Source organism: Bombyx mori, chromosome 4 (assembly GCF_030269925.1).
Source record: "Bombyx mori chromosome 4, ASM3026992v2".
Classification (NCBI taxonomy): domain Eukaryota; kingdom Metazoa; phylum Arthropoda; class Insecta; order Lepidoptera; family Bombycidae; genus Bombyx; species Bombyx mori.
Window position 1 is genome coordinate 14,117,924 of NC_085110.1, and position 24,243 is coordinate 14,142,166.

General features: G+C 42.0%; 1 protein-coding gene across 2 annotated transcripts in view; it reads left to right on the forward strand.

Annotated features, from left to right (window-relative positions):
• The window catches only part of LOC101739931 (metabotropic glycine receptor), a 26,632-nt gene continuing 2,389 nt past the window's right edge, over positions 1–24,243 (forward strand). The window contains exons 1-10 of one of the 2 annotated variants that reach the window (XM_012694612.4): positions 2–534; positions 18,358–18,528; positions 18,726–19,250; positions 19,339–19,575; positions 19,643–19,711; positions 20,308–20,475; positions 21,170–21,370; positions 21,727–21,936; positions 22,461–22,658; positions 23,125–23,145. In XM_012694612.4, the coding sequence (XP_012550066.2) occupies positions 18,382–18,528; positions 18,726–19,250; positions 19,339–19,575; positions 19,643–19,711; positions 20,308–20,475; positions 21,170–21,370; positions 21,727–21,936; positions 22,461–22,658; positions 23,125–23,145 (1,776 nt within the window). In that variant the 5' untranslated portion in view covers positions 2–534; positions 18,358–18,381. Of the gene's footprint in view, positions 535–18,357; positions 18,529–18,725; positions 19,251–19,338; positions 19,576–19,642; positions 19,712–20,307; positions 20,476–21,169; positions 21,371–21,726; positions 21,937–22,460; positions 22,659–23,124; positions 23,146–24,243 lie in introns of both variants that reach the window. The other variant, XM_012694613.4, reaches the window with a different exon arrangement.

Below are 24,243 nucleotides of genomic sequence, written 5' to 3' on the forward strand. Positions count from 1 at the left end.
GCGAGACGCATGCGCGGCGCCGTGGTCGCCGGGAGTCGCGCGAGGAGGCTCAGTGGCGCGGCAGGATGCCCGGTCGATTCCAGGGCTCACACGGCTCCCTTTCTTCTTACTTAAATCTAATACACGGACAATCTGCATCCTTAAAATCTACATGTAAAATAAATGCCAATGTACCTACTCTCTTCCAAGTGTTTGATCCTATAAAATCTGACCTAATGTAGAGTAAATCGTGTGTCCAATGCAGTATTTACTAGCATCCCATAAAAATCTGTGGATATATATGGACACTTTCCGTCATGTTATAAACAAGAATGATTTAAACAATAGGCTTTGTTGTCGTTCGTGAAGTTTTACAGTGTTGCTTAGTGGTTTTAAATTTTAAAATTTACTCGAACATATTTCATTTTATTGTGTGGTAACCCATGAAAGATATTTCATAGTCTAGTTGCATTGTAAATTCGTAATGTGTTAATACAGACATCATTGCAGTGGGCAGACGTAATGATCGTTAAAGTGACATCAACGTTTCAAAAGGTGAGAGATAACACAGGATAACGCCGGCGTTGAATTACTGACGAAATACCATGTTAATGCCCATGTATCGACATGGTATATCATCAGTAATTACAGAAATTTATAATCGAATACAAAATAGTTATACCTAAGTATATTCGAATTTTATTAGAATTTTTGACAGTATTCACGAAATTTTAGAGAGATTTAGATAAAATCTTGGGTACAACAACATTTAGTGTTCATTCGTTTCAATAGTAAACTATCAGTAAAGTTATTTGTTAAATTTATAGAGCGTAAGTTTGAATTAATTTCATGATTTTCTTTATAATAGATTTTACATAGCAACATAACAAATTATAATAATAGCAAAACATTAATTAAATAGTAAGATTTAACCTTTAATTCTTTTATATATTTCATTATTGTTTAATTCAAATAATTACACAAGTAAAGCGTTATCTCTATCACACAATAAAGTTTATTTTGATTTGATTAAATAGATCATCTATAAATTCTACATTATTTGATATCAGTTATTCAAAATAGGAGTTTATTGATATATTATACGTGTTTTAATGAATATTAAAATGAACTCACTTATGTACTCGTAAAACAATTATTAATAGATAAATGATACAAGTTATTGTCATCAAAAGTTGTTTGTCAAACAATTAATTTGAACCTTTATGAAATTCGGAATTTTACGATTGTTAAGTTTTAATTAGAGAAATACTATCATTGTAGGCTACAATAAGAGTTTTGAGAAAAAGTTCCAAAAATTGACGCTAATCATTGCTTATAGATCAAGATTATTCATTCATTGCAAATTTATAACTCTGCAGTTTAATGAAAAAAATTATTTACGCGATGCCGTCATAAAATGTTAATTTGATTTGTTTATGTATATGTGCACGTGATATAGTCTTTAGATATATTATATAGAAAACTTCCATCTAATATGTTCAATTGTTAAAATATAGCACAAAAAATTATTGCTTTTTTTTTTTTTAATAATGTCATTTGTTGGACCATGTTTACTACAAAAATACTTTCAATATGATTTAAAGAAGAGAAACCGTGCAAACATTTTAAAGAATTGTTCAAATCGACAAAAATGCGAGATAGGGAGAATTTTTAGTGTAGCGACAATAGTCTAGACAACGAATTTTTTTCATTAGTCCATAAAATCTGAACTATGTTGTTAATCAGATTAAATGCAGAGCTGGATAAGAAACTATTGTATTATAAAACTAGAGATGAAACAATTCTTATCTCAAATTAGAAAGAATTTTCGTTTCTATTTTAAAGCACGTATTTTAACTGACATACCAAGATCATTATTAAGGTGAAGCATACACGTTTATGTTAAATGGACCGACGCTGTCCACTGAATGACGTTCTAAGAGGCCACTATAAATAGAAACACCATAACGCTGCGCTTTACGTGGTCCCGTTGGTTAGACAATAGAAAACGGCTGTTTTTTCCCTTATTATGGACAGATAAATAGATAGTGGATATTTTAAACAAGAAATGGTAAAATGGTAAAAATCAAAGCTAAAATTTCAATTATCCCAATAATCAGTGTTACTTAATAATTAGTGGCCTCTTTCAGATAACTTGGTACGAATGGGTACATAAGCAAGATAGTGGTTTTGCTAACCACAAATAAGCTCATCATTTTGGTAGTAGCCAGCAGTGTACAAGGAAGGAAGACGGATTCTGCCTCTCGTGATTCGGGTGATCTTTATTATTGAAATTTTATTTTTCATCGCAACTGTCGGACGTTATCTTCGCAAAAATCAAAAACATTATGATATGTTTTGTTTTTGCGCACGCCTAGTTTGCAACCGCTACACTAGTCTAAATTCCGATGCTCATAGGAAAATTTCATCTAATTCTTAATTACTTTTAAACAAATCAATATACAAATATAACACAAATAAAATAAAAAAAAAACAAATAAATATTGTAGACACATTGGTTTGGTTCAAAATACTTCAAACAGACCTGTTCATCACACGAATGTTTGCCCGAGGTGGGAATCGAACTCACGGCCTATCAATCAGGGCTGGTAACTAATGCACTACAGAGTCAATCATAATTTCTGTAAGTCATTTACGAACTCGCTTATGATTTTATGAACTGTTACCTCCTATATTCAACAAATATAAAATCAAGGTATTATTTATGTAGACATTTCCCGGTCATCGTTCTCGTCGAACCCGTCGCTTGCGACGAAGGGCTCGGCGAGTAAAATAACCCACAAATACAGCTCACTGAGTTTCTCGTCGGATCTATTCTCAGTGGGTCGCGTTTCCGATCCGGTGGTAGATTCTACGAAGCTCTGCTCTTGCTAGGGTTAGTGTTAGCAACGATGTCAGGTTTGAGCCCCGTGAGCTCGCCTACTTGTTAAGGCTACGCTGAAATGGTCTCTCAAGACCATCAGCTAAGGTAGGAATAAAAAAAAAGTAGACACTTCTAAAACCCAATGATTTTTTAATTGTTCTCTTGTAATTTCTTGATTCTTCTTCCCTTCATTTCACTTGTAAACAAAGAATTTCTGCTGCCATGTAGTAAAAACGTATTTATATGTTCTGGATACAGAAACAAAGCACAGTTCAAAGGTTACATAAGATTATGCTCGTATTTACAAATATTTATACAATTCTAGTTTAACAGTCGTTTGAAACTATTGACAGTAGATATCAATAAAGTATTTCGAGATTTATATTTACATTGTTTGAATATTGATACTAACATTCTGTTTTGAAGTAATCACGCGCTTTTGAAGGTAACTTTTAACTTTAAACTGTATAGCCCAATGTTGTTGGCAGTATTGATGCTGCGGTATGTGGTATTCTTTTAACAACAGATGAGCCGTGAACTGAAATTCTACACTAAAAACCGTATGTTTTAGTTTACTTCGCGTCCAAGTTGTTGATAGATTGTTCAGAGGAGCGAAATATACCGGACAGTTACATCTTCATGATATTTTTCCGAGATCAATCTTTTCTTTTTATTGCTTAAATGGGTCGACGAGCTCACGGCCCACCCGGTATTAAGTGGTTACCGGAGCCCGTACACATCTACAACGTAAATGCCGCCACCCACCTTGAGATAAGAGTTCTAAGGTCTCAGTATACCTAGTTACAACGGCTGCCCCACACTTCAAACCGAAACGCTTTACTGCTTCACGGCAGATATAGGCAGGTTGGTGGTACCTATCCGCGCGAAGTCACTATGGTTATATGGTTATGGTTACTTAATGCATTTTCGTGTTTTATTATAGTTTGGATGGTTTTCAAGTAATTCGTGAATATTGTAACAGAGCTTGTAGTAATTATTTGCAGATTTTGGGTTTACAAACCCATTAAGGGAAAGCGCGTTACTTTGCAGCGATATTCACGGACGATTTGCATCGAAGGTCACAAATTACCATAAAAGCAGTCGTAGCTAACGGTACCATATAAATGCGTAAGTATTAAATTCGCTCTCCAGAATAAACAGTCCCTGTAAAGAGCGTATAGGCACAATAATTACTTTTCCATTGGATGACCAAATTCGCACATTTATACGTGCTAATATTTACACAGATTCTGTTGATCAAATTGCAGCTTTCGATGTTAGGCCATGAAATTTTGTTTATTTAATAATGATTGATATCCTTCTACAATTCTTAGTATATTTTTTTCTATTTTGGACAGTTTGTCGAATCTTGTACATGAGGTTTACGGAGTAAACTTTACGCGCCCAGGGGCATGCGGGGTGTGTGGGTCTTGATGGTCCGCAGATATCAGAAGTGGATCGCAAGCCTAAGCATGTTTTTGGGGCCCTACCCACCGAACGATTATCCTTGCACTCTCTAACCCGACATCCGATCTCCGCCCGGAGTCAGAACCTGGGTAGATTAAAGGATTCTCAAGGATTCTCAAGTTCAGACTCGTGGTGCTACCCCGAGGACTGCCGACCGATGGGATGTCGAGATTATCTCGCCTCTCTTAGATCGCCCCGTGACCATCACCGGGAAGAGACTACCTCTTCGCAACGGCCGGAGCTGGGCCAACGCCCTCCTCCGAACTCCGGCTCGCCGACGACGGTACGGTGCTATGTTGGATGAAGAACTCTCTCTGTCTCTCTCTCTTTCTCTCCCTCCTCTCTCTCTTTCATTCCGCCACCTCCTTCTGCGAGATGGTGGACTCGCAGAAGTCGAGCATCTGCTCCGTGAAAGCGGGACAGTATGCGAGCGTGTATTTGTCCTCCTTGTCCTCATTGCAGTGGTCGTATTCCTGCATGATTCTTAGTATCTACGTCAACCTATCATGTTATCCTTAATGGCTTTACGTGGTATTTTAAAATGGAAATTAACCTAAATTCCCTATTTCATTCACGCTGTCTATGGCATTCGATTTCCGTGTGCAAGCTTTTCCACACGTCAATTAAAAATTCGGTAACTGTTTTTATTAATGTTTCGACGAGGCTTAGAGTTTTTTTTTGTTCAATTTTCCGTTTCATCTATACGTAATATCATAGTACTCCTTCAATAGACGAATTGTTCAGATAGTGTCCGTCTATCTATGTCTCCAGAAATGTCAATATCTCCCTTGATTAAACAAGCACACTAAGGTACATAGGTAAACGAGGTTACGATTCACTTAAGCTCCAATGGATACGAGAGTGTATAGATAACAAGTTCGTGAAGGCTGCCACCAGCCATGAGACATGAAGCTCACGTCTGAAATCTTGGCACGTATCAGTGTGGACTTCATTGGAGAAGTCATTCATGAACACGGTTTACGTAGGTACGTCTTTTTTAAAATTGGTACCAATCGGATTTGAAAACAGGGATAGTCGCAACGTTTGATATATATTTTTTATTGCTTAGATGGGTGGACGAGCTCACAGCCCACCTGGTGTTAAGTGGTTACTGGAGCCCATAGACATCTACACAGTAAATGCGCCACCCACCTCGAAATATATGTTCTAAGGTCTCAAGTATAGTTACAACGGCTTTTTTTTTATTTCTTTTTTCGGGCCGGCGGCCGAACCTCCTACGAGGTCCCCGCGCCTAGGGGGCGCGCGGGGTATGTGAGACTCAACGATCTGCAGGTGTTGAGAGCAGATCGCGGGCCCAAGGATTTTAGGGCCCACCCACTAAACGACTCCCCTGCACTCTTACACCCGACGTCCGATCTCCGTCCGGGGTCAGAACCCGTTCAGAGTAGGGGGGTTCCCGCGGTCAACACTACAACCAGACACGCGGCGCCACCCCGAGGACGCCCGACTGACGGGTCGTCGAGGCGATAGTCGACGACCAACGACGTCAGTCTCCGCGGTACGGCGGCCCTACCAGGCCGCCCGGGCGGTGCCGCTGGTGTTCCGGGATACCCCGCTGGGCCAGAACCAGCCTGCCGGGTCGGAACGCGATACACCGCCGACCGGGTTTCTCTTCAACAGTATGTTCGGCGACGACAGCGGCGACGAAAATGCGGACCGCATCGCAGTCCGCAGCCGCCGACGCGCCGTCCCGTCCTCCTGGTGCCAGCGCGCTAGAGTGACGGTAGCGTGCGGCGCAGCCTCAACCCCCTTAGGTCGCCCCGTGACCATCACCGGGAGGAGACTGCCTCCTCATAGGGGCTGGAGCTGGACAAACGCCCTCCTCCGGCCCCCGGCCCGACGGCGGCGGCACGGCGCCGAGAGGGAAGAAGAGCTCTCCCTCTCCCGTTCCGCCGCCTCCTTCTGCGAGATGGTGGACTCGCAGAAGTCGAGCATCGCCTGCCAGGACTCGTCGCTGCCGAGCATCGTAGCCACGACGGTCGGAAGCGACAAGTCCGGTCCTATTTTTGCAACGAGGACGCGGCGCTGCTCCGCGAAAGCGGGGCAGTACGCGAGCGTGTGCTCCGCCGTGTCCTCGTTGCAGCCACTGCAGTGGTGGCACTTTGGAGTCGGCTCCCTCCGGGCGACGAGGTGCAGGTAGCGACCGAAACAGCCGTGTCCCGTGAGCACCTGCGTCGCTCGGAAGGTGAGACGTCCTCGGTCGCGATTCACCCAGTCCGAGAGGACCGGGCGGATCGCCTCGACGGTCCGTCGCCCGTAGGCGGGGTCCGCCAGGCGGCGAGACCACGCCTCGAGCACGGAACGCCGAGATTGAAGCTTCCGCGCTCGAACTTCCGCCGCGCCGGGACGCGGCTCCCCCCTGGAGCGGAGATCGCATCGCCACGCGTAATCCGCAGCGAGCGCCTCCGCTTCCAGGTCCCAGGGAGGCGTCCCAGCTAGCACGCACGCCGCCTCGAACGAGACGGTGCGGTATCCACGAACCGCCCTGACCGCAATCGCGCGCTGCGGACGTCGCAACGCCGCAACGTTGTCGCGGGTCAGGGCGTGGCACCACACGGGAGCCCCGTACAGTGCCATCGACCGCACCACCCCCGTGTAGAGGCGGCGCACCACCACGTCAGGCCCCCCGACGTTCGGCAACAGCCGACTCAGCGAGCCGGCGGCCGCCATCAGTCGGGGACCTAATCTCTCAAAGTGAGCGCGGAAGCTCCAACGACCGTCCAGTACGAGACCGAGGTACCGCAACCCGGTCGCCTCGATCTCGACGCGAACGCCTCCGATCACGAGGTGGGCCCCCTGAGGCGGCGCTCTCCGGGCCCCGTGAAACAACAGGGCCTTAGTTACAACGGCTGCCCCAACCTTCAAACCGAAACGCGTTACTGCTTCACGGCCGAAATAGGCAGGGTGGTGGTACCTACCCTTGCGGACTCACAAGAGGTCCTACTACCAGTAAAGATACGCGTGCACTGGGTGTCTTGACCTTTAGGGTACGGACTCTTCATACATGGCATCAGTAAATCAATAAATCACAGCTTACAGATGCACCTATTGCAACTTAAATTCAAGTAGGTATATACAGTAATTAAAACAAAATATTAGCTAATAGGAAACGTGATTTTTAAATATTTTCTTTTGTTGTCTCGAGTCGTTTCTCAGCTTTAAAGTATTCGTAGCGTCGGAAATAATATTATGATGACATTAAAAAAAACGCGCGATTAAATCGTAAAAATGGTTTAAATAATGATCATTTAGCTTTCCTCGCTTAAAAAAAACTCTCGTAAAGAAGATGATTTCTTTGAAGTTTGAATTACGTTTGTATAGCGTAAACACTGAACAGAGCCGTGGAACTATATTATAGATCCATGCCGCCGCGCCGACCGCTACGATCGCCGTACTGACGGGAGTTTAATTTACGATCTTATACAAAAAATAGGTTTATGCGGTGCAGGTGGTAACGCGACTGAGACGACTACCATTGTTTTCATGATTTTTTATTATTATATTTTTTTTTTGCTTGTATGGGTGGACCATCTCACAGCCCTCCTCGTGTTAAGTGTTTACTGGAGCCCATAGACATCTACAACGTAAATGCGCCACCCACCTTGAGATATAAGTTCTAAGGTCTCAAGGATACCTTCAACGGCCGCCCCACCCGTCAAACCGAAACGCATTACTGCTTCACGGCAGAAATAGGCGGGGTTGTGGTACCTCTTACTCATGCGGACTCACAAGAGGTCTTACTACCAGTAAATGAATTATTGCATCTACGGCTCAAGTGGATCGAGCTCACGGTTCCCGATGAACTAGTACTTGCTTTAGCTATTAACCATTCACCATCAGCTAAGTCGTATGCTCGTCATGTTGGCCACCTACCCTGAGGCATGGCGTCGATTTTTTTATTTTCTGTGTGTTCAGCAGTACCTTTACACCTTTGTTCCAATACAATGGAGTCTTCTAGATCGTGGCTCAAAGAGGAACCACGTGAGGTGATTATGACATCTTCCCGCGCAGTGGGCTTGTAGGTCATCTGTTTGTATCGCTTCCTAAGTCGTCGTGGCCTAAGGGATAAGACGTCCGGTGCATTCGTGTTGAGCGATGCGCCGGTGTTCGAATCTCAGGCGGGTACCAATTTTTCTAATGAAATATGTACTCAACAAATGCTCACGATTGACTTCCACGGTGAAGGAATAACATCGTGTAATAAAATTTAAATCCGCAAAATTATAATTTGCGTAATTACTGGTGGTAGGACCTCTTGTGAGTCCGTACGGGTAGGTACCACCGCCCTGCCTGTTTCTGCCGTGAAGCAGTAATGCGTTTCGGTTTGAAGGGTGGGGCAGCCGTTGTAACTATACTGAGACCTTACAATTTATATCTCAAGGTGGGTGGCGCATTTACGTTGTAGATGTCTATGGGCTCCAGTAACCACTTAACACCAGGAGGGTTGTGAGCCCATCTAAGAAAAAAAAAAAAAAAAGCCGATCATAATAATATTTTGGGTGCATATCTTGAGGAATACAAAAGGTCATAGAGCATCTTTGATCCAGAAAAGAGATAATTCTCGAAGAAAGGATAAATATTTTTCCACATCAACACCACCAAAGTCGCGTGTGAAAGCTAGTTAAATAATAATAAATGTTTCTGAAAAAGTCATATCAAAACCATTATACATTATATTATACTTCGATCATTTATTTATGAAATCGTCGTGGCGTGGTCGTGGCCTAAAGGATAAGACGCCCGGTGCAATCGTATTAAGCGATGCATCGGTGTTCGAATATCGCAGGCAGGTATCAATTTTTCTAATGAAATACGTACTTAAAAATTGTTCACGATTGACTTCCTCGGTGAAGGAATAACATCGTGTAAAAATGAAACCCGCAAAATTATAATTTGGGTAATTAGGTACTGGTGGTGGGACGTCTTGAGTCCGCACGGGTAGGTACCACCGCCCTGCCTATTTCTACCGTGAAGCAGTAATGCCTTTCGGTATGAAGGGGGGGGCAGCCGTTGTACTGTTAAAACTGGGACTTAAAACTAATGTCTCGAAGTAGGTAGCGGCATTTACGTCGTAGGTGTCTATGGGCTCCGGTAACCACTTAACACAAGGTGGGCCGAGAGTTCGTCCACCAGGATAAGTAAAAAAAATATGTCTTAAGATAAAATTAGTTTTTCATACTCAAATTAAACACTTAACGATAGGATTTTAGTTAAAATTTTACAATTGACCACAAGCCCAGGTCAAAATCATCCAATTGAACAATTATACATCTCGTCTAAAATACAAAACATACTGAATACCGTATTGCTATTCGTCAAGGATAATATGATTTTATGAGTGAAATTTACAAAGACTTAGTTATTATCGTCACGCAGCGGAAAAGCCAATTGTTTGCACACCTTGAATATTATAATGTAATCCAGATTCTGGCGACTTGCCAGAATCCGTTACGCAGGCGATACTGATGCTTTACTAACATGGATCAAATGGCATAACAAACTAAAATGTATTTGTCGCATGTTCAAGCCCGTAGCTCTAACGAAAATATTTATGAAGGTGCCCTAACAAAACATCATGTTGTGTTGGTTAAGGGTGGGTTTATTATTTAGATTTCTGCGGTGATCGATTACGTAAAATCGATTTTATATGCGGTTTCGACGCTCTAATTTATTTTTATTTAGGTAATATATCGAAGGAAGAAAGCGGAATTGTCGTAACTTGAAAAAACCAACTTGATACCAGAGCCATATGTATAATAATATGTAACATAGTAAAAAGTGATTTAGCTAAAAATTTCGTTACGACATTTTCGCTTTCTCCCGTCGATATGTACAAGTGTGCATTTGTACAATCTAAATATTTTGATTTAAATAGTAGTTAGTAAGTAACATCACTGTCGTCGTAAGTAGTTGTTGTCACTCATGAACAACGGTGATGCGCAATAAATGAACTAACTACCTATCATTAATAGTGACATTTCATTTTACCGATAATAGATGTTGACCTACATGAAATCAAAGGTGGTATCTACACATCTTCTTAGCAACCCGCGCAGATATGTATCTAGGTATCACTCCAATTTATTTCAGTCTCGCAGCAGCGTTCGATTTGAATAGGACAGTGCTTATAATACAATAACTACAATTGATGAGACTTTGATTTCATATCGCAAGTTGGGTAGTTCATTTATCATTCTACATAACACATACAATGGGCATTAATCGTACAATGGGTGATCTTATCATTAAAATCGATATGCGAATAAAGCACAATTATTGAACAACCCAGTATGTACTATGATTAGTGATAAACATGTTATAAACTAACAATATTCACCCATTGATCGAAAATCAACTAGTCACTGAATGCTCTGTTTCATTATAATGGGTCTTTACCTAGGAAGTTCCCGTTTCACAAGAGTCGCTTTTTGAAACATAGTTTATGTATGGGTGGAAATAAATAACAAATTCAAATAAATCTTAGTTTCAAAAAATTTAAACTATCTTCACATTCGATTATTTTGTTTATTGACTAGTGTTTTGTTTCACTACATTTGTATCTATTTCATCAATATGGATACGATTAAAATAAGAGTAACTATGGAATACGAGTTCCGTCGCGGCAGCAATGCCGCACAAACAAACTGCTCACAACATTAATGAAGTGTAATGAGTGAGCTCTGAAAAAGAACGTGCTACTCGTTATTGGTTTGAACTTTTTCCAATATGGAAATTTGAATCAAAAATGTAAATCTCGTGGTCACCCGAAAACTAAAGTTAATGATGACTAATTTAAAACACTATAGTGGAAGCTGACGATACTTAATCTACCGCTGAGGTAGCACTTTTTTTCCCTACCTATTCGCTGGTAGCCTAACGAGCTATTCTAGCTACAGTGAGGGAGCTCACGGACTCAATCTTAGGGAATTTGCTAACACTAGCCCTAGCAAGTGCAAGTGCAAGAGCAGTGCTTCGCAGAATCTACCACCAGCTCGGAATCACGATTCACCGAGAAAATCCGGCGAGAAAGTCAATGGGTTGTGTCTATGACTTACTTCCCTCATCGTCGTCGTAATCGACGAGTTCGACGAGGACTATGACCGGTACTTGAAGAGCCTAAAATCACCGATAGTGCATCCGGGAGATCCGACAAGTAATGATTCGGGTGACGACGGGCTGCCCCATCGTCTGAGTCGAATTTGAGTTAGAAGTAGCTTTCAACGATAGTATCAAAGCAATAATAGTCTATTTGCGTCAATTTGAAAAGGTAAAAGACTTAATAAATGGGTGCTGCACGAACTGAACGATCGCCAACGCAACGAACGCGTTAAGGTATACATGCCTAGCCTTGCATTACAGATACAGTAACGAAGGGATTTTGAACCGCGTTGTCACTTGCTATGAAAAATGGATTCTTTTTGATAATGAAGGTAACGAATAAGCGGTGACGAACGCTAGTTAGGTCCCGGTTCAGTACCTAGGCAATGCCCCAAACGTAAACTTACTCCTAAAAAGTCATATTCACTGTTTGGTGATCTAGTGACGATAAAATTTATTACCACTTCTCACCAGCATTCTCAGTAATGCTCTCAGTATGTACTGTGAGGAACTTGACGCATTGATCAAACAGCTAGCGAATATCCGGCGAGCCTTGGTTGATAGCTCGTCCCCACTGCACCTACACGATAACACCCGACCTCATACAGCACAACAGACGGCTTCTAAGATACAAGAGCTAAGGTTGGAAGTTTTGCGTCATCCACCATACTCGTCAGTCTTTGCGCCGACATACAAAGTTTTTTCAAAGCTTAGATAATAACTTGGTAGGGAAATAATTATATATCCGAGAGCCAGCACACAGCAAATGCCTTGTGAAATTTTTATTTGAGTTTGGCTCCCGTACACCTGACATCTTCAAGAACGGCACTGAAAAACCACCGTATATACTACCATTACCTTACCATTCATGTATCGTAACGCATAGAAGTAATACATACGTCGATCGATATATTCCGTTAACCATATAATAAAGTATGTTTTTGGCTGTATAGTTTTTTTTTTTTTTGTATAGCTAAGTCGTCGTGGCCTAAAGGATAAGACGTCCGGTGCATTCGGATCTAGCGATGCACCGATGTTTGAATCCCGCAGGCGGGTACCAATTTTTCTAATGAAATACGTACTTAACAATTGTTCACGATTGACTTCCACGGTGAAGGAATAACATCGTGTAATAAAAATCAAACTCGCAAAATTATAATTTGCGTAATTACTGGTGGTAGGACCTCTTGTGAGTCCGCACGGGTAGGTACCACCGCCCCGCCTATTTCCGCCGTGAAGCAGTAATGCGTTTCGGTTTGAAGGGTGGGGCAGCCGTTGTATTTTTTTTTTTTTTCCTACCTAAGCTGATAGCCCTAGCGGCTATGTCAGCGTAACCCTAACTTTAGTAGGTGAGCTCACGGGGCTCAAACCTGACGATGTTGCTAACACGAACCCTAGCAAGAGCCGTGCTTCGCAGAATCTACCACCGGATCGGAAACGCGACCCACTGAGAAGATCCGGCGAGAAACTCAGTGGGCTGTGTCTGAGAGTTAATTTACTCGTCGAGCCCTTCGTCGCAAGCGACGGGTTCGACGAGAACGGTGACCGGTGCTTGAAGTACCTAAAAGCACCGTTAGTGGATCGGGAGGATCCGAGATGACGTGTTTTGGGCGACGTCGACTGCTTTCCATTCTGTCCGCAGGATCGGGAATGTAGTTACCGGCGGCCACGATGAGAGGGTTCTCGTGTCGTGCCGCTTTATCGAAGTGGCGCATGGACGCCGACTGCAGATACTTACTGATGGACTCTAAGTCCAGGTCGTCATGGAGGTCGACATTCCTGACGAACCACGGGGCTCCGACGGCTATCCTGCAAAAACGGGATTGAATGACTTGGAATGATTTTAAGTGTATGCGGGCCGCGTGAGCGAACACTACACTAGCATAGGTCATGACGGGGCGTATGCAAGTTTTGTAGAGTGTCACCTTATTTCTAAGAGCCGTTGTAACTATACTGAGACCTTAGAACTTATATCTCAAGGTGGGTGGCGCATTTACGTTGTAGATGTCTATGGGCTCCAGTAACCACTTAATATCAGGTGGGCTGTGAGCTCGTCCACCCATCTAAGCAATAAAAAAAAAAAAGCTGACAAAAAAATATCTATAAAAACAAAGATCGACAATTCAAGGATTCAAGGACTTTTTTTTTTTTGGAATCATAATTTATAATCAGTGTTTTTATTTGAACGATACGGAATCTTTCATGATTAATGTGAGTAAAAAACAGGTGTTTGGAAATATTGTATTAAAAACAAGAGTTCTATAGGTATTCTATATTTTCGTATTTCCTTTCCTTACTTTTCCTCCTTTCCTTATTTCCTTTCCTTTTCTATATTTCCTTCTATATTTTCTTATTATTCAAGTTTATAGTTTAAGTTCATAACGCGTTCGAAGAAAAAATCATATTTTGTCAAGACGTACATTTGCCTATATCTATGTATCATGTATGTTTACGAGGCATGCATCATGGAGATTTATTTTTGGGTATGGCGCTCTTCTTATTAAAAATTTCGACACTCTGCCGCAGTGTTCTTGCATTGTTTATGGTTACTTTGAGATGAACACTTGAGTTTAATCACATAAACTATAAAAAATATTTTCATTCTTTTTTGCTGCGTGATCTTTAGACTGTAATGAGTGGTTGAGAATGAATTTGCGATGACGTTAACAAAACTCACTCCACCCTAAGCCCTCGATATCATTGAAAGCTTCTCAAAAAATTAAGAGCCTCTAGTGAATCAAAGTAATATAATTTGAAGGGGAACTTATAATCTAACGTAATTGTAGGGTTGGGATTTATTAAATCTAAAGATGATTAGTTGTCTTTTTTCTGTATTTTGAAGTTTCCTTTATCTTTATGGCTTTTTTATTTATTTAGTATAATAATATTCTCTGACTTCTGCCTTTATTTATCAGTAGCAGTGTGCATTGAGAGCCACACGCGTGTCAGCCAAAAAGTATTGATGCGTCGTGGCTTGGTGGACAGAACAGTCTTTATTAACACTTCAACGTCATGGCTCAGGGTTACTCCAGCCTGCACACACAGGTTGCAGGTTAGCCGTCGGGGCTCCGTGGTTCGTGAGGAACGTTGACCTACACGACAACCTGGGCCTCGAATCAATCCAGAAATACATGAAGTCAGCGTCGGAACGGTATTTCGATAAGGCTACGCGTCATGATAATCGCCTTATCGTTGCCACCGCTGACTACTCCCCGAATCCTGATCATGCAGGAGCCAGTCACCGTCGACGCCCTTACGGATCCATCAGATCCAATAACCTTTGCATTAGACGCCTTCAGCCCTAACACTAGGAGCAGGCTTAGGGACCCAGGTAACCGTACTCGTCGAACTCGACAAAGAGGTCGACGTGCAACCTAACCCATGCATCAGCCCGCTGAGTTTCTCGCCGCAGTGGTTAGCAAATCACACCCCTCCTGGCTAAGCCTTTGCTCGCCCACCTGTCCTGGTGAAACTGGAAGGCCTCCGGGCCACCAGTAATATTTCAAACATAAAAAAAGGTTACTCCAGAAGCGATTAACGAAAAGTGGGTCGGGAACTAGATTCTAATCTAAAACTAACACGAAGCGCGAAACATTATACAATAACATAGTTAGATACTATTCAAAAAGTATAGCTGTTGGCAATTTTGGGGTTTGCTATGGTCAAAGCACATATTACCAGTGTGAAAGCGCTTCAAGATTCTTAGTTTACGTTAAAAAAAACACAGAAATAGATATATCAATTTTATTTCAAGAAGATATCCTTATGCTTTTTAAAACAATGAAACCTAATGAAGGGATTCGCTGGGTAAATTAACCTCAATATTATACCGAAATGGCGTCAGGCTACGCCCATTCTGAATTAGGCTCACGCTTCAGAGGAAATCCTTTTATCGCTACGTCATTTAACTGTAAAATACGCATTATTGTACATGCTTACATCGTTAGAAGCTCAGAGGGCTTTAACATTAATCAATTCATGTGTAATGTATCTTGATGTTGGATTAAGACCTTATATGTGATCCGATATTTAATGTTTCTTATCTCACACTGAGTTTTTTTATAAATTTAACCAAGGAAGAAAATTACAAAATATTATTCAATCTAAAAAACCATACCTTTCGAGTGCCGCTTCAAAACATATCACGAAATGTAATGCCGCAAAGCCGAACATAATTTACTTTACAAACCACTCCATAAGCCCAGCTATCTGTCGAGGCATCCAATAAGCCATTATCAATGAAAAGCACGAGTTAATTGGTTTTATCCGCAGAACCTTCCGTCCGAACATCGATAAAATAGGCAATATGACACCGTCGATTGCTTAGTACAAAGTGACCATGTTCTCAAACCTCACACTTTCCGATAATATTCTTTATAAATTAAAAGTTTTAATTAATTTTCAACTGCCATACTAACGGTTTACATAATTACGAACCTTCAGTTTAATTTTAACTTGCTAAAACGATAGGTTTTATGGTTAATGTATTTAAGTATTTAATTACTGTATCACATTTTTTTAAAAACAATTCATTCGATATTACAATTTTTAGTTACTCTGCTTTGTTTCAAACTCACTGAATTACAAATCCATAAAATGATGTGATGAGAGAAACGAAACTTCACACGTCTTGTTGTTACAATCTAAAATCATATTGTTAGTGTTACACATTTTGTTTTTGATTCAATATTAAAAGTAATGCTACGATCATCGGCAAATAAACAATGTTGATAAAACATAATTACAAAACTGCAACGTAGAACACATTCTCTGCCCTCAGAAGGTAAACAATATCTGTCCCAAGAAGTCCAGTTTATGTTTGGTTTGTGCCTGTACAATGAAATTTAATACATTGGAATAGTCCATAGAACTAAGCCATAGACAGAACCCACTGACTTTCTCGCTGGATTTTCTCAATGAGTTGCGATTCCGATCCGGTAGTAGTTTCATTCGCGAAGCAGTTGCTCTTGAGTTGTTAGGTCTCCTTCGGAAGCGCTCGGGCAGCTGTTAGCAGATCCCACCCCTCCTGACTGAGCGTTTGCTCGCCCACCTGTCTTGGTGAAACTGGAAAGGCCTCCGGGCCAGTAGTAATCTTTCAATCATAAAAAAAAGATAGTATGATAGATGTATATAAATATAAGTTTTTTTTTTTTTTATTGCTTATAGTATATATAGCTATAAGTAATGTAAATATAGTCTGATAGATGGATTTGGATCGCAATTACTGATAGATTTATAGTTCAACAGCCATGTGGTATCAGTAACAATACCTTTTGACCACAGAAGCATGTTAGCACGCAAATTATTCAAATATTGTATCGTAAATATTTACATTTTTTTTTTTATTGCCCTTGTTGGCAGACGAGCATACGGCCCACCTGATGGTGAGTGGTTACCGTCGCCCATGGACTTCAGCAATGCCAGGGGCAGAGCCAAGTCGCTCCACAAGCCTCGTTTGAAGAAGGACATGTCATAGCGCTCGGGAAACACCGTGGAGGGGAGCTCATTCCATAGCCGGATGGTACGTGGCAAAAAAGACCTCTGGAAACGCACTGTGGATACCGCAGTGGCTCCAGGTAGTATGGATGAACTCTACTCCGGTGGCGGGCGGTGCGATGGTAAAAACGAGATGCCGGTATCATCTCGAACAATTCCTCAGAGCACTCCCCATGGAACATACGGTACAAAATGCAGAGGGAACCGAAGTCCCTCCGCAGACCCAGAGGCTCCAAACGATCCGTGAGAATGGGATTATCGACAATCCGAACGGCCCTCCTCTGTATGGAGTCAAATGGAAGAAGCTGGTATTTGGGAGCCCCAGCCCAGAGATGGGAGCAGTACTCCACGCGAGGCCGGACTTGTGCTTTATAAAGCAAAAGCCTTTGTCCAGGCGTGAAGTACCGCTTCGCTCTGTTGAGGACTCCCAGCATTTTGGACGCCAACTTGGCCTTCCAGATGACTCCGAAACTGGACATCGCTCGAAATGTCGACCCCAAGTATCCCAATACTCTCGGAAGGCTGCAGGGATACTCCTTGGAATTGCGGCGCCATGACAAAGGGGTCCTTCTTCGCAGTGAACGCGCAATTCACAATTCAGTGAATTAGCAATATTATTATTTTTTATTGCTTAGATGGGCTGACGAGCTTACAGGCCACCTGGTGTTAAGTGGTTACTGGAGCCCATAGACATCTACAACGTAAATGCGCCACCCACCTTGAGATATAAGTTCTAAGATCTCAAGTATAGTTACAACGGCTGCTCCACCCTTCAAACCGAAACGCATTACTGCTTCACGGCAGAAATAGGCGGGGTGGTGGTACCTACCCGTGCGGACTCACAAGAGGTCCTACCACCAGTAAAAGTAAAGTTTTGTTTGTATTTCTCACTGTAAAAATACGTTAAGACTATACTTACAGAATAAGGCACAATTATTAGACAATGTCGTATTTTATGTGTTTTTACTGAATAATTAATTAGGTTGAAATATTTTTTATTTCATAGCTATATTGCATTTCCTATCTTATATATATATATACCTATATATAAATGAATTGCTGTTCGTTAGTCTAAAACTCGAGAACGGCTGGACCGATTTGGCCAATTTTGGCCTTGAATTATTAGGTATATTTGTGGAAGTCCAGAGAAGGTTTAAAAGGTAGATAAATATAAAAATGCTCGGAATTAAATAAAAATAACAATTTTGTTTTCCCTTTGAGGTGTCCCCCGTCGGACGAATTCCTTTTGTTTGTTATAAGTTTATTTTATACAAAAGTTTAGTCTTTTATTTATCGATTGAGGCACTACGAAGTCTGCCGGGTCAACTAGTTTATAATAATTGTTAGAAATATTTCATCGAATTTTAAATTATATGTATGCATTGTGAAAAGATGTATCTGATGCATTTCAGGAGACAGGACGAGGCAGGTGAGCGATGAGGGCGCGGTGGGCGGCGTGGGCCGTGGCGTGGTGCGCGTGCACCGCCGCCGCGCCATTCGAGCCGCGCGCCTCGCACTCCTCCACTATGCCCTCACCTGTCTGCGATCCACTGCTACTGCACAATCCACCTCCTTTGCCCCTGGTTTGTATATTTTTATTTATTAAACTTTATGCACGAGAGTACAATGGCGGACTTAATGCCTAAGCCTTAAGACATTTTGTCCCATTCAACAGTGATGTAGTATTGTGATAAATGCATTGCTTTATTAAAACCCATTCAGAATTGTAGTTATACTTAGTTCTTAGACCGAAATTCTCAAAATTACCTTAATGTTTCAGAATGCACGAGAGCACGAAGCTGCCGTTGTTCACACAGCGCGAGCTCTTGCTGATTTGGTAGAGAAGGGGATAGCAGACGAGGCGCGTGCGACTGCCTTAGCCCGCGCTGTCGCACGCGCTCCGCTCTCGCCGATGCCCGCTGCTGTCGCGCTTGGAGCCCCTCAACTGCATCTCGGAGTACTATACGTCTCGGAACCTTCTCGTCTTATAATATTTCAACAGAACAATTCAGCTACATTACGACAATTCTGGCGTACATTGGCTTCTGCTTGGAATGCAACCAGTGTTGTATGGTCGAACGCTTGGTTTTCTTGTGAAAAAGACGAAGAAGGTTGGTGGGGTGGGATTGCTGCGGCACGAGGCACTGGTCCCACACGTGCAGCAGCTGCAATATTTCGACGTTGGTCGTCACTGCCATGTGAAGAGGCAATGCACGATTGGTTAGGTGAATTTCCGCGATGTGATCCCGTCACTACCGAGTGTGAGGCGTCCAGGGCTCTAAGAGACGGTGAAAGAAAATTAGAGGTAATTGTAAAAAAATGTCAAACAAAAATTTTGATAGTGAATATTAATAAAATTGCATTCGTAAAACTTTCATTTCTGAATGTTACAGTACAACTGTAAATGTCGACCAGGACATTGGAGTCAGTATGGTGGTGGATGGGTAAACGGCGACTCTTTGGAGCGAAATAATAGGAATCCTTTAACCTGTACCCCATGCGGAATGGGAAGTAGCGCCACCGCTTGTCTTGCTGATGTCTATCGCGTAGGACTACTGGCAGCTAACTTAGCTGGAATGCTATTGTGTGTTGTCATCGGTCTTATTATATTCAGGAAGAGAAAATGCAAGGTAATAAATACGGCAAATCGTGATATTTTTGAGCATTACATAATTTTAAATTGTTTTGTTTTTTTAGGCGGTTGCCATGGGAATGTGGACTGTATTGGAAGTTGTGTTATTCGGCGCTCTATTAATGTACGCCTCTGTGAGTACCTTGAAATACAAGATCTTTTTAATGCATTATAATTTAATTTTATACTTTTATTTACTATTAAAATTTTAATAGCATATAGGCTGCTACTTGTAGTCGTCGTGGCTTAAAGGATAAGAAGTACGGTACATTCGTATGTAGCGATGCAACGGCGTTGAAATCCCGCAGACGGGTACCTATTTTGTAATTAAATATGTACTTAACAAATGTTCACGATTGACTTCCACGGTGAAGGAATAATATACTGTAATAAAAATCAAACCCGCCAAATTATAATTTGCGTAATTACTGGTAGTAGGACCTTTTGTGGGTCCGCACGGGTAGCTACCACCACCCTGCCTATTTCTACCACGAACCAGTAATGCGTTTCGGTTTGAGGGGGGGGGGGGGGGGGGTGGCAGCCGTTGTAACTATACTGAGACCTTAGAACTTATATCTCAACTCTGGGTGTAGTTATCTATTGGCTCCAGTGTAACACCAGGTGAGCTGTAAGCTCGTCCACCCATCTCTGTCAATCAATAAAAAATCTATTTATATACATAAAGCAAAAAAACCTTACATGCTAAGGCGTGAATTGAATTTTTGTAAAGGCTGCGTCACAGTACATTTCGGTGCCGAAATGGAGGTGTATAGCGGGTGCCTGGCTGCGGGAGCTCGGATTCGTGGCCTGCTATGGATCCGTTGTTTTACGATTATGGGTTTTACTGGCAGAATTTCGTACCCGGAAAGCACACAGGTGGACGCCAAAAGATTCAGAGGTAAAATCTAAATTGATAACGAACACGATGAACTCAAATTAAAACATACAATTACTTAGCATTTATCACGTCAATTTCAATATAATGGGACTCCTTTTTTTGAAAGTCGCCACTTCGATAAAGCGGCACGACACGAGAATCCTCTCATCGTGGCCGCCGGGGACTGCATAGCCGATCCTGCGGACCAAATGGTAAACAGTCGACGTGGCCCAAAACACGCCATTTCGGATCCTTCCGATCCACTAACAGTGCTTTTAGGTACCTCAAGCATCGGTCATCGTTCTTGTGGTACCCGTCGCTTGCGACGAAGGGCTCGACGAGTAATTTAACACACAGACACAGCCCTCTCAGTTTCTCGCCGGATCTTCTCAGTCGGATTCTCACCGGATCGGAAACGCGACCCGTTTCCAAATCCGGCGGTAGATTCTGCGAAGCACGGCTCTTGCTAGGGTCCTTGTTAGGAACGTCGTCAGGTTTGAGCCCCGTGAGCTCACCTACTAGTTCGGTGAATCTAGAATAACCCCTCGAGGATAGAATAAGGAAAGAAAAATTTGAAAGTCGCACTTTGTCGATGCAATCAATGAACTCATAAAACTACAATTAAGCAAAATACACTTATTAGGCCTATGATCATTTGGACTCATATTCACAGTGGTCAATCATAATCTGATGAAGACGATTGGTTGATTTTAAGGTGCTTCGCGTAGTTGGCGCGATGGTACTTGGTGCCGGGTGTTATCTTGCAGCATTCACAGCAACAGCGGCCTGTGAAGAAGACATCGGTGGTTGTGCTAGAGCAGCATGGCACCACGTTACCGGCGCTGCTGAAATCCTACTGCTTCTCGCCGGTATTAGGATCGCTTACGCTGCTAGAAACGCCAATGTTCCGTTTCAGGTTCAGTCTTTTTCATTGTTAAATTAATTAAAGAATCTGAGCTCACAATATACATACGTCATGGTAAGAATTATTAGTACAGCAAATTTTTTTCGTACACAGATAGTGTGGCAAGAATTGCATTGGCTTACCTTGGTTGAATTATCTAAAAGTTTTTTTGAGTGCTATAGATGAATAGATGCCGACAGATACCCCACTTGATATTCAGTGGTTTCTGGTGGCCACATAGCGTTCAACGCATTGCACAGTACTGCCGGCCCGTTTTAAGATGTTGGTGAAAATCTTAATAATGTTTTGGGTGGAAGAAGCAGTTTGTGATTTCTTTTATTTACAGACTTCATTTCTTTTTGTACCAGGAGCGTGGGTTGTTGTCAGCGGCGCTGTGGGCGGAGGCGGCTTGCGGCGTGTGGTGGCGTGGCGTGGCGTGGGTCGCCAACGACGCGGCCCCAGAGCGCTGGCCCGTGGCTGCCGTAGCGCGAGCACATCTCTCGTCAGGGGCTGCGCTCGCCTGTGTGCTGGCCCCACGGCTCTGGCACGGCTATCGAGCCAGATCATTAGCTCAAGAGGTTCGAAGCCTTACAGATTAATGTATCGAGAACGCATATTTTTTAAATTTTTTATTTGTTCATTTTGGAATCAATAAATTCTCTAATATTTTTTAATTTTTTTAATTGCTTAGTTGGGTGGATGAGCTCACAGCCCACCTGGTGTTAAGTGGTTGCTGGAGCCCATAGACATTTACAAAGTAAATGCGCCACCCACCTCGAGATATAAGCTCTAAGGTCTCAAGTATAGTTACAACAGCTGCCCCCACCCTTACTGCTTCACGGCTGAAATAGGCAGGGTGGTGGTACCTACCCGTGCGGACTCACAAGAGGTCCTACCACCAGTAGTTACGCAAATTATAATTTTGCGAGTTTGATTTTTATTACACGATCTTATTCCTTCACCGTGGAAGTAAATCGTCAACATTTGTTGAGTACGTATTTCATAGCTCATATTCATTTCATATTCAATCTAAGCTCACTATGTATTTTTGTTACATTTATCTTAACGAGTATTGATATTACCTAACTGTTCTACTAATCAGGTTTCTCGTCGAGGGCCCGCAGAAGGTTTTGGCGCAGAAGGTGAAGAAGAGCCCACTTCAGAAGAAGTAAGAGCGGAATTAAAAAGGCTGTACGTCCAACTGGAGATCCTTCGTAACAAGACAATCAGAAGAGATAATCCTCACATCAGTAAAAGACGAGGAGGTCGGAAACCGCCTCATAGACGATTTTCATTACAGGTATTGCATACAGTATTTTAAAGTTTTTTTTTTATGGAATTTAGTTAACTGTTGTATGTTAGACAAATTTTGCAGTGTTGTTAGAAATCTAACACTAGGATCAATTGATACGTTAATTTTGATTAGTAACATACAAATAAATGTAAGCAACGAAAAAAAGAAAAACCACTGAGAATTTAATACATTAAAAAAGTGTCTTACAGGTAAAGATGGAGGATGGATGCATAGATTTTTTTTCTACTTTTAGTTATGTTAATTTGATTTGTCATGATTTCCCTTCCTGTTTTGAATGTTAAAATACCTTTGAAATGTTTTAGTGGTCGGTACTGATCCGTTAATGATTTTGATTCCGTTAATTATAAGTTGAGTGTATACCATGACAGTGTTAGCTGTAGGAAACTCCTAGGAATTGTATTTTCACTATCATTAATTGAATGTTTCATATTCCATCCCACTCCGACTTTAGAAAAAAGGCAGCCGTGAGAAGGTAAGGAGATGTGTTATATTAGGCATGTGGCGTACCGTGGCGCACCCGCATGCCCCCTGTGGAAGTCCCGCGTCGGCGCCAATCCCAGCACTAGCTCCCTCGCTCCCCCACCACCCTCGCCAGTTCACTCTCGCTTATTTACGGAAATATGCTTTTTGTGTTTTGCCCAAACCGAGCAACTCGCGTTTTGTGCGACTTGAAAGTCTTGATATCATATTAAATCTTTATATCGAGTCAAACTTTCATTATATCGATTAGACATTAAAAGGCGTACTTAAAATTATACAATTTTGAAGGCTTACTTATCAACTTTAAAATTGTAACTGTTAAAAAATTTTCGTCTCGGAGACTTGGTTGTCTTAATCTAGTCGTTTCTGTTTATAAATGTGTTGCTTGTCCGGCAATCGTGATCAAAATAAATTGTTCACTTTTAGCGAACAGTAATCAAACGTGTTTGTTTTAATTAATGCATTGATTGAAGCTCTGTAGAATGTTAATGTTTGACTTTGAAAAAAGCTTTACTGAGATAATCTAAAATGTATAGTAAATGTTACCAAAGGCAAGATGGGAATGATGTTCTGTCTTGATGTATGAGAAAAATAATATTTAATTGCTTAGCTTAAGGATCAAGTTTTGGTGAATGCATAATCTGTAACATCACGCGAGGATTTTGAGCTGTTAACAAAATTTTTTTTTTTTTTTTTTATTGCTTAGATGGGTGGACGAGCTCACAGCCCACCTGGTGTTAAGTGGTTACTGGAGCCCATAGACATCCACAACGTAAATGCGCCACCCACCTTGAGATACAAGTTCTAAGGTCTCAAGTATAGTTACAACGGCTGCCCCACCCTTCAAACCGAAACGCATTACTGCTTCACGGCAGAAATAGGCAGGGTGGTGGTACCCACCCGCGCGGACTCACAAGAGGTCCTACCACCAGTAGAAATTTGTTTTTTGTTACTTTCAAATATCAAATATACACGAAATTGAACCATTCATCTAATTGAATCTCTTCAGTCCATGCAGCAGCCCTCGGTGCGTCAGTCTTCAGGCCAAATTAATTGAATCAAAGCAACTTTCATTCGGTTAGACGAAACT